Consider the following 17800-nt stretch of genomic DNA (forward strand, 5'->3'; position numbering starts at 1 on the left):
CCACCTCTCATTAGATTGATGGAGCCAAAAAAGCTCATCATTAGCTAGGATCTCATTATATTCAACACACAACACTGTCCTCTTTTCATACATAGCAGGATCTAAAGGGCCCATTTCCTCCAACCTCTCAATCTCCTCTAGTTCTCTTCTAATCTCTTCTTTCCTCTGCCTACTATGTCCAAACTTGTTGGATCCCCAGCCTTTAAAGTATTTCTTAATGCGCTTCAACTTAATATTTAAAATATCAATAGGGTCTTCTGCCCTCACATATTGTTCCCGAATACTTTTAGCTTTTGGGAAAAAATCTTCATTCTTAAGCCAGGAAAGCTCAAATCTAAATTCCCTATTCACAGGAGCCCTCCTTTCATCCGATCCCATTGACAACAGCAAAGGGTTATGATGTGATACCTCCTGAACCAGCTTACGAACAGAAACCAAAGGATACAAATCTTCCCAGCTAAAGCTCATTAACACCCTATCCAATTTCTCCAAAGTAGGATGATTATATTTATTAGTCCATGTATACTTACCTCCCCCCATATCAATCTCTCTCAGACCTAAGGAATGAATAACATCATTAAAAATTGTAGCAAACTTGAGATTACCAGGTTTCTTATTCTTATCACGCAACCCTCTTATGATATTAAAATCACCCCCAATAATATAAGGGATATCAATATTACGACAGGTAACAAGCATTTCATCAAGGAATTCTTCTTTACGGTCATCATGAGCCGCTCCATAAACTACAATCAAATCCCACATACACTTTTTTTCACATCAAACACATTAGCCTGAACCATAAAGCTCCCTATCATCCAGGAAACCATCTCCAAGCTCTCTTTCTTAATCCCACATAGGATACCCCCCGATCTGAACACGGATGGTAAGTAATTCCACGCAAAACTACCAAAAGGATCCATTCTACTTAAGTACTTAGCAGGAAACTCCTTCTTCTTGGTTTCTTGAATACCAATAAAATCAAGAGAATGATCTTTAATAATGTCTGCAAAACAGGAAGCCATCCCTTTCCTACCTGCTCCCCTACAATTCCAAAAGACCCCTTTCATATTATTCCTTTTGAATTTTTTTCTCTCCTTGGGGACCCTACTAGGAAGCACAGTAGGGGCACCAGCTTTTTTAGCCGAATATGATTCATTTTTCTGGCTTCTAGTAACAGGTCTAGCAATCACAATGGGTTTTTTCAATTTATTTATCTTTCTAGACCGCACTTGCGTAAATTCATCATTCTCAGCATTATTTTCCTCCACCCAGTTTAAATCTAACGGAGTAACTACACCATTAGCATTAATCATCATCATATTATTCACATTCTCCTCTGCCTCCACTATGCCCTCTCTCTCCATATTAGAATTATTATTCCTAAACTTCTCCAACTCCCTAATAACATTGATATTAACAAAATCATTATGAGGAATAATAACCCCCATCTTAGAAGCAGCTAACACCATACTTGGATTAGACAGAGCATCGAAAGAGTTATGTGAGTGCAAAATACCTTCCACATTCCTCTTCTTTACAGCAGCAACAGCCTTCAACTGGACATCATCCATCTTACTCTGCACATTACGAAGACTGAATCTCAAAATTTCCTCAGTAGCCAGGGGAGGAGTAGGAATCACATCCACTCCCACAGCAGTATCACGAGATTCCACCCTATATTCCACCTTTCCAGCATCAAATTCACCCATCTCAGCATCAGCAGACACAACCTGAGGAGTTATCCTCACCATATCAGCAAAGGATTTCTTATTATTTTCAGGAGATATCAATTTTTTTATTTATATCACCTCCCAAACCTTTAATACTTACATGCTTCTCTTCCTCCATAAAATCCATAGCCATAGAATCAATCAACAGTGAGGTATGCAAAGAAACATCAGATTCTATGCTTTCTTGAGATTCTTGGAGTTGTTCTTTTTTTTCCCAGTCTGAATATTATCATTTTTCTCGTCCTCGGTCCCCCTGGGAGTTTCATCAGTTTTAGGTTTCTTACTCACATTAGTATCAACATCATCAAATTTGTCCTTATCATTGCTCCTCACATAACTAAGAAGGAATTCACCCCTATTAGGGTCTTTCACCAAAATCTGGTCCACCTCAAAATAAAAATCATAAAAGTGTTCCCCCAGAACAGCCTGAGCCATAGAAGGAATATCATCAACATTTCTGCACCCAATTTTCACCCTAGGAGAGGCAGGGCGGTGTAAGGTTGCACTATCAATTTCCAAGGGAACACCCACCAAGGAAGCAACATAAGTCATATTTCTCTCACTTCTTTTATTCAGAGGTACATCACTAATCTTAACGCAGGCCACTTCCATCACCCCCTTAGAGCATGGTTAATAGAAGAGCCGACTGTCGGCTCTATGCCGATGTCGTGTCACTCGTAGCCTTCAGAAAAGAATTCTCATACAATAAAGCTAGTTGTAGCAATCAATGTTTACATTCATGGAAGAGAGAAAAATGCCATTGATTGAAGGTGAGGAAGTAGTGCTAGCTTTTAGCCCCTGCATGCAGCTCCTTTCTATCGAACATTGTGCTATAGCCTGGCGCTCCGTGAATCGCCCGCTGCGTTCTCTCTCCTGCCTTCTCTTCCCTCCAGCTAGATTTTAGGTGAGGTGGAACAGCTTATAGCCAGCTGACTAGACACTATTGTACTTGCTCTTAGATCCAACAGCTGAGGACCACTTAGTCACATTAATAACATAACCACTCGTCTTAAGAACAATTCGACGCACATAACAAATCTAAGCTGCAACCCTGGGATTAGGAAACCTCACCACAAAAACACCAAGGCCAATAGCATGAGCCGAACATCGCCATCGTGTGGCCAGATAGTCATTTAGGTCAAGCTCCATTTGCCTAGTAGATGTCTCCCCTTCAATGATATTTACTACAATGTTATTAGATCTCTCCTTCATCTGATTAGCCGAACATGAGTCATGTATATAGTAAAATCCTTGTCCCCTCGATTGAAAAGCACACATAGAGGCAACACAACTCCACGGCAAGAACTCACAACATACAGATGCAAGGTGACCCAATCTACCACATCTTTCACAAGAGGATGTGAAGATGCATGCATAGATAAAAAAAAATTAGAATTTTAAGAAATTAAAAATAGATTTTTTAAAATGAGTTCATATGCCCATGGGTCATCCATGACTACTCCCATAAACGCAAGTCCGTGTCGTAAACGCTCCTCCACAGCCGCCCTCGTTGCCCACAAATGAAAGAATGGGAAAGCACGGGCCACAATGTAAACAAATGTAGAACCTGGCTGGGATCCTCTGTCCCCTGCGATCCGCATTGAGGCGGGGCCGTGTGGAATCGGCCCCACGCGAACGCACGTGATCTCCTCTGCTGCTGCCTTGGCTGGTTCGCGTCGTGCATCCTGCCTTGCCTTCTGCCGATCTGAGGGGAGCTTCTTTATTTAAGACAGGCTGTTAGCGCATGATACGACTATTTATTACTGCACTAGGTACGTTCCTAAATATAAAACCTTTTAAAAATTATACTATAAACTATATACTGATGTACATAGATATATTTTAGAGTATAGATTCATTTATTTTGTTCCGTATGTAGTCTTCTAGTAAAATTCTTAAAAGGTTTTATATTTTGAAACGGAAGGAGTAAATCGCAGGCGTCACATAATCAGTCACCTTTCGCTGCTGGTTCAGTCGTTCAGAGCTGAAATTTCTGCACTGGATGACCGTTCTACTCCTATCCAAATGGGGCAGCGTTTCTCGCACGCCATAGCCAGTTTTGTTTACGCGCGCAAATTCCGGCTGGTGGAACGGTCCAGCCGTGCCGAAATAGGTAAAAGCTAAATCAAATTCTAAACTCCCAATCTCTGAAATTAGCATTAGCATACCAAATCTCGTATCCCGGTCTATTTTGAAACTTGAGAGGATTTAGCTGGGATTCATTGAATTGGACCAGTCATTAATGCAGTCGCTCGCGCTATATAAGACGTTCGGACATTCCGAAATAGTTTACATGTCCCAAATAGTTTACATTTTCAATATTTGTTTGCCCAAAAAATAAATTCAAAGTTCGTTGCTTCAGTACTTTCCAAAACATAAATAATTTACGAATTTACAAAAGCATTATTTGAAAAATGTGACACAATTTTGGAAAAAATCTGTATCGTTTTTCGTAGCATGTGAAAAATTGTTGGAATTCTGAAGTTTTTTTACAAATGACATTTTCTAGATATCACAAACAGTTTTAAAAAATGTGAATAGAGTTTCGAAATGCTAAACTTTTTCTAAAAAAAGAAGGAATTGAGTTTCTACAGAAAAAAGAAAAACATTTTTTAACTTTCGAACAATTTTAGAAATGCGTCAACATTTTTAAACTTGAATTCTTGTTTTGTAAAGTGGACCGGCCCAAATTCTGGGCTCTAGGAGTAGTACGTAATCCCGTGATTGTAGTATTCTAAGGTCTAAAATAGACCGGAATTATAAGTTCAGAGTGCCAATTTTGAAAATTCGAAGTTTAGGGTTTAGTTTAGCTTTCGTCTAACACTTCAAGGTTAGTTTTGGACTTTCTCAAAAAAAAAAAAAAACTTCTCCACAGAACAACTGATGAACACTAAGTTAAACAAATCAGTAGCATAGAAACAGTTTCTCCTCAGTCCAGTGCATTCCTCACACCTGATTAAACAAATCACACCTGATTAAACCAATCCGCCGGCAACCATTTGGCTCCGCAAATCCACACCGCTAGTCAACCAAGAACGTCCGTGGCACCACCACTCTCCTAGCCTAGGCAGTACACGCGCGCGCCCACACACACCAAAGAAATGAAGGCACGGGGAAATCCAAACAAACGAGCTCCAGATCAGGTCCGCTAGACCAGCCTGAGGAGCGAGGCGAGGACGGCGACGGCGGCGTGGAGGGCGACCCCGGCGCGCGGCCCGGCGAGCGCGGCGGAGCGGTGGTGCTGGGCGGAGGGCGGCGGGGACGGCGGCGGCAGGTTCTGGGACTTGATGGCGAGGCGCATCCCGCCGGGGCAGTAGCCGAAGCTGCAGATGAAGTAGTAGGTCTTGGTCTCGTTGAGCTCGAAGGCGAAGCTGCGGCCCTTGCTGTAGTTGTAGATGGCGTTGCTGGCGTCGCACCGGTTGTACCCGGACTCGTTCACCTCCACCACGTCCGCCTGCCCCGCCGTGTAGTAGAACACTGCAATGCATCCCACAGATACATATATAGAGAGTATTACTTATTACGGCGGGCAAAGAAAGGCCTCGCATTTCCGCTCCGTCGACCAGATCTGCCGCCGAAGGCGGAGCTCGAGCTCCAGGGCGTGAATAAAGACTGAAGTAAAGTCACCACTCGCGCGCGCGCACGTACCGAGCCAGTCGCCCTTGTAGAAGGGCCCGTGCTCCTGCTCCCAGCCGGAGTAGTTGGTGTTGGGCAGCCAGTTGACCTTGATCTTGTTCGCCGTCGTCGTCGCCGGCAGCGCCGCGCACGCCGCCACCGCCACCAGCACCGCGGCCCACGCAGCCCGCCGCCGCTCCATCGCCCCCTTCCCCTCTTCCTCCGACGACGGACGAGGGACGGCGAGATGTGCGCGGTGCCGTTTCTTGCTTTCAAAAAACGGAACGAGCTGGGCGGGGGCAGAGGAGGAAGATGGTGGGATGGGACGGTGGCCGCAGGTGTTAAAAAGAGGAGACGGGGCACGTGGGAGCGGGGTCCAGGCAGGGGTCTGGAACTCTGGAGGCGGTGTGCCGGGGAGACGCCATCGCGGCCGTCCATTCGCGGATCCTGCGGTGGCGGGTCGCGGTCGGGTGGTGCCTGCGCGCCGCGCGGCGCGGTCTCGGGGCACGGTCGCCGGGCCGGTGCGTGCGCGTGGTTGAGTGAGGCTGGTTCTAATGGGCAGTACCTCTACTATTAAAAGGATCTGCCGTCGTTGTGATGGTTCAACCAGCGATCCCCTTCAACCAGCGATCTCCTTTAGAATAGGCACCCACGTCACACCCCCTCCCCTTCCGATTTTTACATCCCTTCGAAAACCGAAGTGGTCCACCGAAAACCAAAGCGACAATACACCTAATAAAAAAACCTACATCGCACCTCGAACCACCCTTCGGTCGACCTCCTCCTCCCCCGTACAGAAAAACGGCAAGAGAGAAAAAAATAAAAAATAAACAACCAGAAGCCCACGAACCCACGATCCAATCACCCCCGACCCCGTCGCCCCCGTTCTCTCCCGAGAAGATGACGCCCCGCCCACCCTGACCCCCTCGCCGCCGGCAAACCCAGCCTCGCCGAAACCCACGCCACGCCGCCTACCCCGACCCCCTCGTCGCCGGACATCCCAGCCCCGCCGGCCATCCCAACACCAATCCAGCGCAATCCCGCGCGTAGATCACCGAATCCCGGCGTCGGATCGGCTCCACACACCCCGGATCGTGCGCCTCTTCCACACACACGCCCGCCCCGCGGCGCCATGGCTACACCCATCTGATGCCAACACCCCTCCCGCCATGCTACCCTTCTGCTCCGCCGCGCCCACCCCATGCTTCCCCCTCTGCCCGGTGACCGCGGCCGGCGCGTGGGCGCTGCGGAGGGTCGATGCCAGCGCGCTCAGGTCCTTCGCCGTCGACCTGCTCGTCGCGTAGGTCGTGCCCGACCGCCCGCTCTTCTCCGACTCCGCCATCCTCCCCCCCTACGCCACCGCGCCGGACGACATCGTGCGGGGGTTCGCGTCCGCCGTCGAGCTACCCGACCCCCTCTGGCGCGCCGGGGTCGACCCGCCGCTGATGCCCGTCTCCGCCGACCTCCTCACGCCCACGGTGACCTCAAGCGGTTGCACACTGCATCCAAATTAGACGGGAGCGGTGGATCCAAGCCCTCGCGACCTCATCTGTTCTTTACTGAGTCCATCGGGAGCTCGACGCGGAGAGGGAGACGAGCAGGAGCGCCGCGTCCACGACAGCAATGACAGAGGCCCAAGTAACGCTTTCTCCCTTGCTCAAACCCATCTTCTCCCCGTATCGTGTACTGGACCACTCCCACATTCTCATCTCCCATGGGAGGGAGCGGGGAGTGGCAACGAGTGGTTGTAGACCGGCTGTTCGCGCAACGGACCAGAGAGAAAAGGGGTTCTATGGAGATGAGGAACGAAGCGGTAGTGGGCGTGGCTGGAAGAACGGAGAGGCGGCGGGGCATGCCGGTGGCGAGACAGAGAAGGAGTGTGGAGGTAGCGCGGCTTGCGGCTCATGGTGGACTGGATACAGCGAGGGGGAAGTCAGATTTGTGCTGATGTGAAATCCTATTTTTTGCAGATCGGGGCATGGAAAGACAGTGCTTACAGTCATGCCGAAATGACCACCTAAGGTGGAAGCCGCACCGGGGAGAGCTCCCAAAATATGATGTGACGACGAGACGACATGTGCCATTCACCGCGGAATGAACAAGCCGAGCGGTGACGACGGCAACGATGCTTGTCAGAAAGTAATCACAGGTATACCATATACTCCACTTCTCCATCTGAACACAAGCCATTGATGGTTACCTTGCCTCTGCCAATGAAAAGAAAGTTTTGGTGGCATATCAAGACTGCAAAAAAAATTGATCCATCCGGGATAACTCGAGCAGAGAAAGAGTGCATGTTTCTTCTTGGTGGAGAATAATGGATATTTGAGATATAGTGCTACGTGTTTCCTCTCCATCTTTGTAGGGATTGGAAATTCGGAATATATTGGCAGATTGTTTTACTGTGAATTATCTGAATATTGTTAGTGACTAACTGTTTCTTAATTTGTTTATTTAGGTTGGAGAAAATATCTAAGGCTAATGTTTGGGCAGAATGAGAGTGAAAAGATGCAAGAGTGATACATCCAAGCACTTGACTTGAGTCAAACATGGTTTGTTTGTGAGGATTCCACCGTATTTGTCGACACAAATAGTTCTTGATATTTAGTCATGATTGTTTTTCTCCATAGCTCGGTGTCTATTTCTTCATTCTCCTATTATAGTTATACTGTCCATTTCATAAAGTGCAGATGTACTTTGGCCAATTGATGTTAGTAGAGCTCCTGTTTGTACAGTATGGATGAAAGGTACATTGAAACATCTTGCAAAAGAAAAAAATAGCCTTTTGTGCTGGATGCACATCTATAATCAGTTCTATAACCACATCTATAATCAGTTCTATAACCACATCTCCACATCTCCAACTAAACACAAGCCATTGAATCATGTTTTTTGTACTATATTGAACTAAATTGAAATGAGGTTGAACGCGTAGATTGCAAATATAACCAGTTCTCCCAAAATTGTTATGAACTCATAGGCACCCTCCTACTTATCACGCATTACCCCCACCATGATATTCTTATTTCGAGGGAGGCAAACTGTTTGATGAAATGTGACTACAAAATTTGTTTTCTGTGCTGCTACATGGTCAATTTAGAGTATGTAGAAGATGATATCCTCGGTGTATAGACATGCGTGTGTGGTTTCTTGTGTGACGCACATATATGTTAATTCGTGGCTGGTGTGTGCAGGATGCCAACAGCGACAACGAGTAGAAGGCAAGCGTATTGCGGCGAGCAGCGAGACAATGGTATGAAGCAGGCGAGCATGTTGGTGGGGGCGACTTGTTGTTAAACTAATAGCCTTGACAGAGCACCGGCCGCCGGCTCCCCAGGGCACGCCTCTCGCCGGTGGACGCCCTGGTTGTGCATGATGGAAATGAGCCTAGCTTAGGTTCCATCCATGTCGCCTTCACCGACTTTGCCAGAAGATCATTAGCCATTGCCTCTGCCTACTTCACCGCAGTTATCTGTTTTCTTTGTGCAAGTTATGATGGAGCAATATTTGATTTACAACCAAAGTTTACTGATTATTACAGCATGAAAAAGACATGCATAAAAGTTGCAAGATTTTAAATAGCAATTCCAATGTATATATGAATGCGCTATGGAGGTAAGACAAATTCTTAATCTAATACAAAGCCCTTTGTCCTTTCTATTATTCCCCTGTGTGTGCCTGCTGCTGTTGTGCCCTTTATCCTGGCCGGGCCAGCCTGCAAGCGGCGGCCCCGACCCTGGCGGTGGAGCCGCTGGGTGCCGAGGTGGAGCGGAAGATGGTGCTCGCTAAGGCCGCAGGTGGTGAGCGGCCCTCGTCGCCCTCCGCTCCGGTGGCAGCCGAGGAGCAGCAGCAGAGGGTCATGGAGCAACCGGTGCTGGTGGTGCCGGGGAATCTGCCGCAGGTGTCGAACAAGGCGGAGAAGTTCTCGGCGAGGCCGGGGTTCGGGACCATCGGGAGGAGGTGCCGCGTCCGCGCCAACCATTGTCGTAAGATTATCTTTGAACCCGCTACGCTGCATGCTTTTCGTTCCATTGTCGTAAATAATTTGTGCATTTTTTCGATTGAGATGCATCATGAAGTGGATTGAATTCGTCATAAGTTGTATTTTGAACCATCATCAAGTGGATCTGGATCAAAAGATATATAGGACCAAACACATGTTGATGTCAAAAGCTAATCCAATTGTTTTCGTTCCATCTATTTGTAATTCCATATAGCATGAGATGCTCATGAAATAAGAGAATAATATTAGTTTAATGCCTGGTCATTATCCAAGTTAAGAACCAGACAGATGGAAGTTGTAATTTAGTTATGTGTTAGGAAAGGGGAAGAGGTTTATAAGCTCATAAATGCCAACATAGACATGCACCCTCCTGAATGGAGGTTTCAGGCATAGTATCTAAATGCAGAAGATGGTCCTGCATACCAGTATAACCTCAACTGCTGCCTCATCAAGTGGTGCTGTAAAATGCGCAAACCGGTTAATTCCTTTTCGGTCACCAAGTGTTTGAAGTAACGCCTAAAAGAAAATTCCAAAATAAGTCACCACAATAAATTTATACCTTAAGATAGCAGAACATTATACTTAGCATTGTTTTTAAGGCATCCTGCCTTAGACGCTTAGGCGATAAGGCACCCTGCCAGCGCCTTACAAACATGCCCGCCTTAGGCGCTTAGGCGTCGCCTAGCGCCTAGGCGCTAAGGCGGGTGGTGCTCGCCTTAGGTCGCCTTACCGCCTTATAAACAATGATACTTAGGATAGTTCAGAATCAGGTAAAGAGCAGAAATATAGCGTGTGAATTTAGCAGTGAGGTCAAAATGAATATCCCAACTTCTGGTAAACAATGATCCATATAACTGTTTCTAAAAGTACTTATGCGAAGTTAGAAAATAACAGTAGAAAAGAAAAGAAAATCACCGTTCCAATTGCTAAAGCAATATCCTCATTTGAGTGATGATCATCAATGTGTGTGTCACCCGTCGCCTTCACGTATACATCAAACAATCCATGAGATGCCAGTTGCTGTAAGTTGCAATCTGAAAGTTAATGCCTAGCTTTGACCAGAAGAAAAAACACTCACACGGCAAGAGTTAGAACCTTCTACTGTCAAGCACAAGATATACACAAAACATGATACTGGACCATTCAGAGTGCATCAACCTGCAAACAGAAATACTTCTCAATATTTTATTTCTACTTGTGTTGGGTTTTGCTGTTGGAAATATGCCCTAGAGGCAATAATAAATTAGTTATTATTATATTTCTTAGTTCATGATAATCGTTTATTATCCATGCTATAATTGTATTGATTGGAAACACAATACTTGTGTGGATACATAGACAAAACACTGTCCCTAGTAAGCCTCTAGTTGACTAGCTCGTTGATCAAAGATGGTCAAGGTTTCCTGGCCATAGGCAAGTGTTGTCACTTGATAACGGGATCACATCATTAGGAGAATCATGTGATGGACTAGACCCAAACTAATAGACGTAGCATGTTGATCATGTCATTTTGTTGCTACTGTTTTCTGCGTGTCAAGTATTTATTCCTATGACCATGAGATCATATAACTCACTGACACCGGAGGAATGCTTTGTGTGTATCAAAGGTCGCAACGTAACTGGGTGACTATAAAGATGCTCTACAGGTATGTCCGAAGGTGTTAGTTGAGTTAGTATGGATCAAGACTGGGATTTGTCACTCCGTGTGACGGAGAGGTATCTCGGGGCCCACTCGGTAATACAACATCACACACAAGCCTTGCAAGCAATGTAACTTAATGTAAGTTGCGGGATCTTGTATTACGGAACGAGTAAAGAGACTTGCCGGTAAACGAGATTGAAATAGGTATGCGGATACTAACGATCGAATCTCGGGCAAGTAACATACCGAAGGACAAAGGGAATGACATACGGGATTATATGAATCCTTGGCACTGAGGTTCAAACGATAAGATCTTCGTAGAATATGTAGGATCCAATATGGGCATCCAGGTCCCGCTATTGGATATTGACCGAGGAGTCTCTCGGGTCATGTCTACATAGTTCTCGAACCCGCAGGGTCTGCACACTTAAGGTTCGACGTTGTTTTATGCGTATTTGAGTTATATGGTTGGTTACCGAATGTTGTTCGGAGTCCCGGATGAGATCACGGACGTCACGAGGGTTTCCGGAATGGCCCGGAAACGAAGATTGATATATAGGATGACCTCATTTGGTTACCGGAAGGTTTTCGTGCATTACCGGAAAAGTTTCGGGCTCATCGGTAGTGTACCGGGAGTGCCGGGAGGGGTGCCGGGGACCATCGGGAGGGGTGTCACGCCCCAAGGGGTCTCATGGGCTATGGGAAGAGATAAACCAGCCCCTAGTGGGCTGGAATAAGTTCCCACTAAGGCCCATAAGGTTTGAGAAGGAAAAAACACAAGGTGGAAAGAGTTTCCAAGTGGGAAGGTGGAATCCTACTCCAAGTAGGATTGGAGTAGGACTCCTCCACCTCCAATTTCGGCCAAACCTTTAGGTTTTGAGGCTGCCTCCTCCCCTCCCTCCCACCTATATATACGGAGGTTTTAGGGCTGATTTGAGACGACTTTTCCACGGCAGCCCGACCACATACCTCCATAGTTTTTCCTCTAGATCGTGTTTCTGCGGAGCTCGGGCGAAGCCCTGCTGAGACAAGATCATCACCAACCTCCGGAGCGCCGTCACGCTGCCGGAGAACTCTTCTACCTCTCTGTCTCTCTTGCTGGATCAAGAAGGCCGAGATCATCGTCGAGTTGTACGTGTGCTGAACGCGGAGGTGTCGTCCGTTCGGTACTAGATCGTGGGACTGATCGCGGGATTGTTCGCGGGGCGGATCGAGGGACGTGAGGACGTTCCACTACATCAACCGCGTTCACTAACGCTTCTGCTGTACGATCTACAAGGGTACGTAGATCACTCATCCCCTCTCGTAGATGGACATCACCATGATAGGTCTTCGTGCGCGTAGGAAATTTTTTGTTTCCCTTGCGACGTTCCCCAACATTTGCTACTCTAGCACTTTACTGCAGTTGTGTCTGACGTATTGATTTCAGATGTAAGGGCTTTGTCATTCACAGTGGCCATTGCTGTCAGTTTGTCACTGATGTGGAATAACAAAAGCCTTACATTTCACACATACAAATATTAGTTGATAAGAAGAAGAGTAGTAACAATCTTTGCATGGATCACATCACCCTTGGGGAAGAAAAAACAAATAGGAATTCCCATCCCAATTGCTCAACATCACCTTTAACACGTGCAACTTGAAAGGCAGCAGACTTTTCTACAGCCGGACCCCTTCAGGCTTAGTACACAGGTTGTGTATGCATCACTTTCTCCTAATAATAACAGGATTGTACTAATCATGCTCTTAAACATCTAAAGTTATCATGCCCTCTATGTAGGCTTTGACCAACACAAATTCAGAGCACTACTTGCCATTTTTGTCTGTTTATCCATTTCGTGGGTTCGAGTTAAGGACTTAAGGTATTGTTTCGTCTTGTCTTCTTCACACAGATGCAATAGAAATCGCATTCTTGCTTCCCAAAAAGAGTTGGGCTCCTTTTTCTTGGAACAAAATGGAAGATATATTGTCTACAAAAAATTCTGAATCCACAACTAATGACATGAGGAGTAAACCATACTCACATCAAATCCAAGAAGGGTATCCCTGTGCTGGTGTTGGCAACACCAGTGCCATCCAGGTTGATCTTGACATGCACATCTGTCCCCTTGGTTACCCTCTTGACTTCTTCATCCCCTCCTTCGACTCCTGCATGTGATGCATTAGCTTGAGATAAGCCATTAGCGTATGGTGTGGAGGTGGCTCTGACAGCATGAGGTTGTGGTTTATTGGGCTTATAGTTTCGACTTCATTCAGTAATATGGAATGTATGTTTTGTTTTCTGCTATAGAGTTTTTTTCTACGCACTATGAGCTATGTTATTATTTTTCTTGGCAGCACACACTTCCACACATGTCCACTTCATTATTACTGTAACAAATTTTATGCAGCAGTATAGAAGGAATTACTGTGGGGAATTTTTTTAATACGTATTTGAAGGAGTGACGCATCCAGTTGACTCCCAACAACCAAGGCTTCACAGTAAGCTCAAATGGGAGGGGCTAAAACTCTGATCGTTTCCTAAAAAATTATGTGAACTTCATATGGGCCTGAACTATAGGATTTCTTGCTTTATTGAATTATCTTTCCACATGGATGTTGCGTATTTCTTCATTGTCCTCAACAGGTCTAGAAGAATGTTTTTGACATGGTCAGAATAGTTTGAGCCCCTCGCCTTTGTATTGAAAAGATAGAGCGAAACCTGAAACACTACATCATTAGCTTTTGTAAGAATCAGCGGAAATTCATATTGCATGAGCCCTAAGATAAAGAATGGTCGCAAATATTGATAAGTGGAGAACATTTGTGTCTCTGTTACTAAATTTCTTGGTATGTAGCTATGATTGTATCTACTTGTTTCTTTGATATATGTTATATCTTCCTTCTATTTCATCTGTGTTCTCCATCAGTCTTTAATATGTTGATTTCGTTGTTTTTCCCAGAGAATGGTCAATGGAGGATCAATCAACTATAGGGCATGGCTAACGACATTGGCATGTTTTGCCATGATCTGGCTCGCATGTGCAATAGCATTGGCATGGTAACTTCTTCTTCTGGAATGAACTTCTTCTGCTAGCGCATAAACTTATTGAATAAATCTTCCTACCTAGGAAATGAACATGGATCCATGCGTGAATATCACACAAGCGCGCCGTCAGGACACTGTGGAGTCCGCAATCAGAAACATATATGGGCATTCTGCACAAGTGCTTGCTGAGCAAGGAATAAAAGGGAAGCAACTTGAATTATTGATCACCATATTACCTGATGTTAGTGGTTCTTATGGTATGTTTCTTTAAATTGAATCTGAGCCGATATCTGTCTATTTTAAAATAAAACCAATTTTAATTCCAAGGTTCTGTCATACAATGCAGGGAAGATAAAACGGCTCTGTGAAACCGAGCTTGGAGTAATAACTCAGTGCTGCTTACCCAAAAATGTTCAGAAGGGTGGGAAACAATACCTTGAAAATCTTTCTTTGAAGATCAATGTGAAGGTATGAACAAATTGCTAGCTGCTCGACAATCAGGACCAGAGAATGCTGAGATGAATGCTGTTCTGTGATTAGGTCGGAGGTCGGAATACAGTACTTGAAGATGCTTTGTACAAGAGGATACCCCTTCTGACAGATGTGCCCACGATAGTTTTTGGATCGTGAGGCTACCCACCCAGCTGCTGGAGAAGATGCATCTCCATCTATTGCAGCGGTATGTCATTCTGCTCTCTCACTCATCATGTCCCAGATTGCTAATTTGCAGTGTGTTTATTTAAAAAGAGATGGGTCAGAGTCAGATGCACTAATTAATAGAGCTCAACTTCCATTTCTATTTGTTTTTCTTACTTTTTATCAGTATCATCGGTATAAAAAATATGAGCTCATGAAATTGATGTGGCAAATTCATAGAGCTAAGCTAATATGGCAAATTAAAAGCCCAAAATTCATAGGGTGATTAATATGTTTTGTTTCTGAGCTGTGTTTGTAGAGATTTGCATGTTATTGCGTATCATTGTATATGTTATGTTTACGTTATTAAATTTATTTATTCCAGCCCCTTTAGCCCACCTAAGAATTCTTGATGTGAAGTGTGAGGAAAATTTGTTTGCACATTAGTTCACATTATGAAGTGTTCGTTACAGCATGTTGTAATTGTTATATGTCCTTGATTATCTATTTTTTGAAGTTTCTTGATTGTTTATATTAATGTGTGTGCTATATGTGTAACCACTTTTTGTAGGAAACAACAATACACGGAAGTCGGAGGCACAAATGAAGACCAACCAGAAAAAGAAATAGCTAATGATGAGGAAGATCACTCTCATGCTTTATCTTTTTGTCTTTTGGGTGGGACTTAGGTGTGGAGAAACAAACATGGTGATCACTTTGGAAGGAAAAAGACATCGGAGTTTGTGAACAAGTTTTTAAAATTTCAAGGAAAGATGTATTAGTTCAATGCGTAGTAGGAAAGTTCAATCAATGTTTGTAAATAAATAAGCTAAGTATGTACTTAGATAAAAAGAGAAGGAATAATAACTTTTATCTTGTTAGTCGGGTATGAGAAATAAGATATGTGTGAAACAAAAAATAAAACCAGCAGAGAAGGATGAAACAAAACAATTAAACTAAAGTCATATTGTAATATATTCCCGTAACAACGTACGGGCATTCAACTAGTCATCGAAAATTGCAAACGGTGCACGGGCATCATGGTGTCCGTTTTTAAAAATTATATTTCTACAATGCGAAAAAACTGAAACTTTTTGTGTACACACACAAACATGTATGTTATGTATTTGTAAAATTTCAAATCATTTTACTTTCACACGTGGCATACAAAAAAATGACAAATATGTATTTCTAAATGGGCTTCTTTTTTTTGTTATTGGGCCAAAATTTTGTTATTTTTGTACAGCTTACAAATTACATTTTTTCAAAACAAATTTTCGCTGATTCGTAATGAATACATATAAGTTTCCATAGAATTATTTTTAATTTTTTTGAAACTTTTAAATATGTTTTTTGATTTTTTTAGAAAAAGGGCACCAAGGTGCGTGAGCACACAAACACTAGTATCATGCATATGATACTAGTCTATGATACCACATCCCTAATATATTGTATCATAGGGTAGTTTATTTATTATCATGCAAGACACATAGTAGCACATCATTTAATATGATACTCGACCCTCTCTTTCTTCATTTAATTCTATATCACCTCATCAAAATTGTCTAGTTTGCATGCATGATACTACCTATGATACTCCCATTACGAACAACCTGAGGGGTCGTGCGCCCGCAGGATCTACCATGCCGCGTTCTCCTGTGATGACTGGCTTTCGGGGCGGCAACGTGTGGGCGCGCCGGCGTCGATCTGCAACATCGCAACACAGAGAGTGCGGGTCTGGAGAAGTAATGCTACATCTATAAAGATTACTTAAATTTTTTACATACAAACTGATGTGTAGGAATCTGATTGATAATTGGGGGATGAGGGGCCCCACCCTCGCTCAAAAACAGGAGGAGATAAGAATTAGTTTGGAAGGTTAAGGCTGGCCATAGTGGGGGTATCATAGCTAGTAACATAGTCTTGGGACTAGCAAATATGATGATGTGACAAGTAATTAAAGAAGAGAGAGAGGGTTATAGTAACATAGGTAGATACCGTATCATGTTAAATGTTATGCTAATATGTGTCATGCATGTCAATAAATGAGAACACCTATGATACTAGTTTATGATACTATGCACTATGAAGGTAGTATCATACAATAGTAACATATGCATGATACTACTATATGTTACTCCCCACTATGAGCAGCCTAAGTAAACCTTTATAAGTTTTTGTAGGTCTAATATTATTAGGTCTGGAGTGTGGACATTTTTTTCTTTTTTGAAGATTAATATCGGCGCTTTATTTATTACTACTTCTTCCGTGAGCATCTACAGCCGGATCCTCAAATTCGTTCCTCAAACAAATGACCGTGTCTATGGACGTGTCCGCGCACGTATGCATACGCATCCGAACGGTCCCTCATATTTCGTTTCGTGCATTCACATATCTCATATCTATACTCTAAATCCATGCAAAACATCGATCATTCAATACAAACCGTCTGAATTCAACAGTTTAAAACAAAAATAAATGATAGCATAGTTCAACCAAACGGACATGTCAAAATGAAATCACTGTGTGTCCAGCAAGTAAACCGTCTGAATTCAACAGTTTATAAGTTTTTCAAGTCAAGTACGGAGGGAGCTTCAAGGGTATCAAACCTATTGGAAACATAGTGTAATGCGTCGGGACAACAAGTAAATCATGTCAAGTCATCAATCTTTTTCAGCAAAGGCACTCCTGAGAGCATCATAGATTCTATCAAGAACATTATGCATGTGAGCAATGAGTCGTTGAGTGATAGATATATTGGGTTACTCACAGAGGTCGGCCAGTCCAAGACGGGGACTTCTAAATATATATAAGAGACATCGTGTGGGAGAAGGTTAGAGGTTGGATGGAGAAACTACTATTTGCAGCAAGAAAAGAAGTTCTTATCAAGCCGATGGCTCAATCTATTCCAGTATATTCTATGTCTTGCTTTAGGCTACCACGAGGTCTTTGTGAAAATACCACCTCGACAATTTGACAGTTCTAGTGGGGAAGTAAGCAGGGAATGAGGAAACCCACTTGGGTCTCATGGGACGTTATGAAAAATCCTAAATTCTTGGGTGGAATGGGCTTCAGAGACATGGAGGTTTTCAATTTTGGCTTTGTTGGCACGACAGGCGTGACGGGTCCTCACACAACCGAAT

The 17800-nt window shown here is 44.1% G+C and overlaps 1 protein-coding gene and 1 long non-coding RNA gene across 2 annotated transcripts; one reads left to right on the top strand and one right to left on the bottom strand.

Annotated features, from left to right (window-relative positions):
* Positions 1 to 4628: 4628 nt before the first annotated feature.
* On the bottom strand, positions 4629 to 5654 carry LOC123398406 (lamin-like protein). Its single transcript, XM_045092879.1, has 2 exons — positions 5382 to 5654; positions 4629 to 5210 (listed from the first exon to the last, which is right to left on the bottom strand). Exons 1-2 carry the CDS (start codon positions 5548 to 5550, stop codon positions 4882 to 4884), a joined length of 498 nt encoding a protein of 165 aa, XP_044948814.1. The 5' UTR covers positions 5551 to 5654; the 3' UTR covers positions 4629 to 4881.
* Positions 5655 to 14250: 8596 nt separating this feature from the next.
* Positions 14251 to 14629, top strand: LOC123398802. Its single transcript, XR_006610261.1, has 3 exons — positions 14251 to 14278; positions 14368 to 14489; positions 14562 to 14629. It is a non-coding gene; the product is annotated as an uncharacterized LOC123398802 (long non-coding RNA).
* The last annotated feature ends 3171 nt before the right edge of the window (positions 14630 to 17800 follow it).

This window comes from Hordeum vulgare, chromosome 5H (genome assembly GCF_904849725.1).
Source record: "Hordeum vulgare subsp. vulgare chromosome 5H, MorexV3_pseudomolecules_assembly, whole genome shotgun sequence".
Taxonomy (NCBI): Eukaryota; Viridiplantae; Streptophyta; class Magnoliopsida; order Poales; family Poaceae; genus Hordeum; species Hordeum vulgare.

Bases quoted from the DNA above. Each gene is read 5' to 3' on its own strand.
- LOC123398406 (XM_045092879.1), bottom strand. From the start codon at position 5,550: ATGGAGCGGCGGCGGGCTGCGTGGGCCGCGGTGCTGGTGGCGGTGGCG. The intron at 5,211-5,381 runs GTACGTGCGCGC...GATGCATTGCAG, and splicing joins CTACAAGGGCGACTGGCTCG to TGTTCTACTACACGGCGGGG.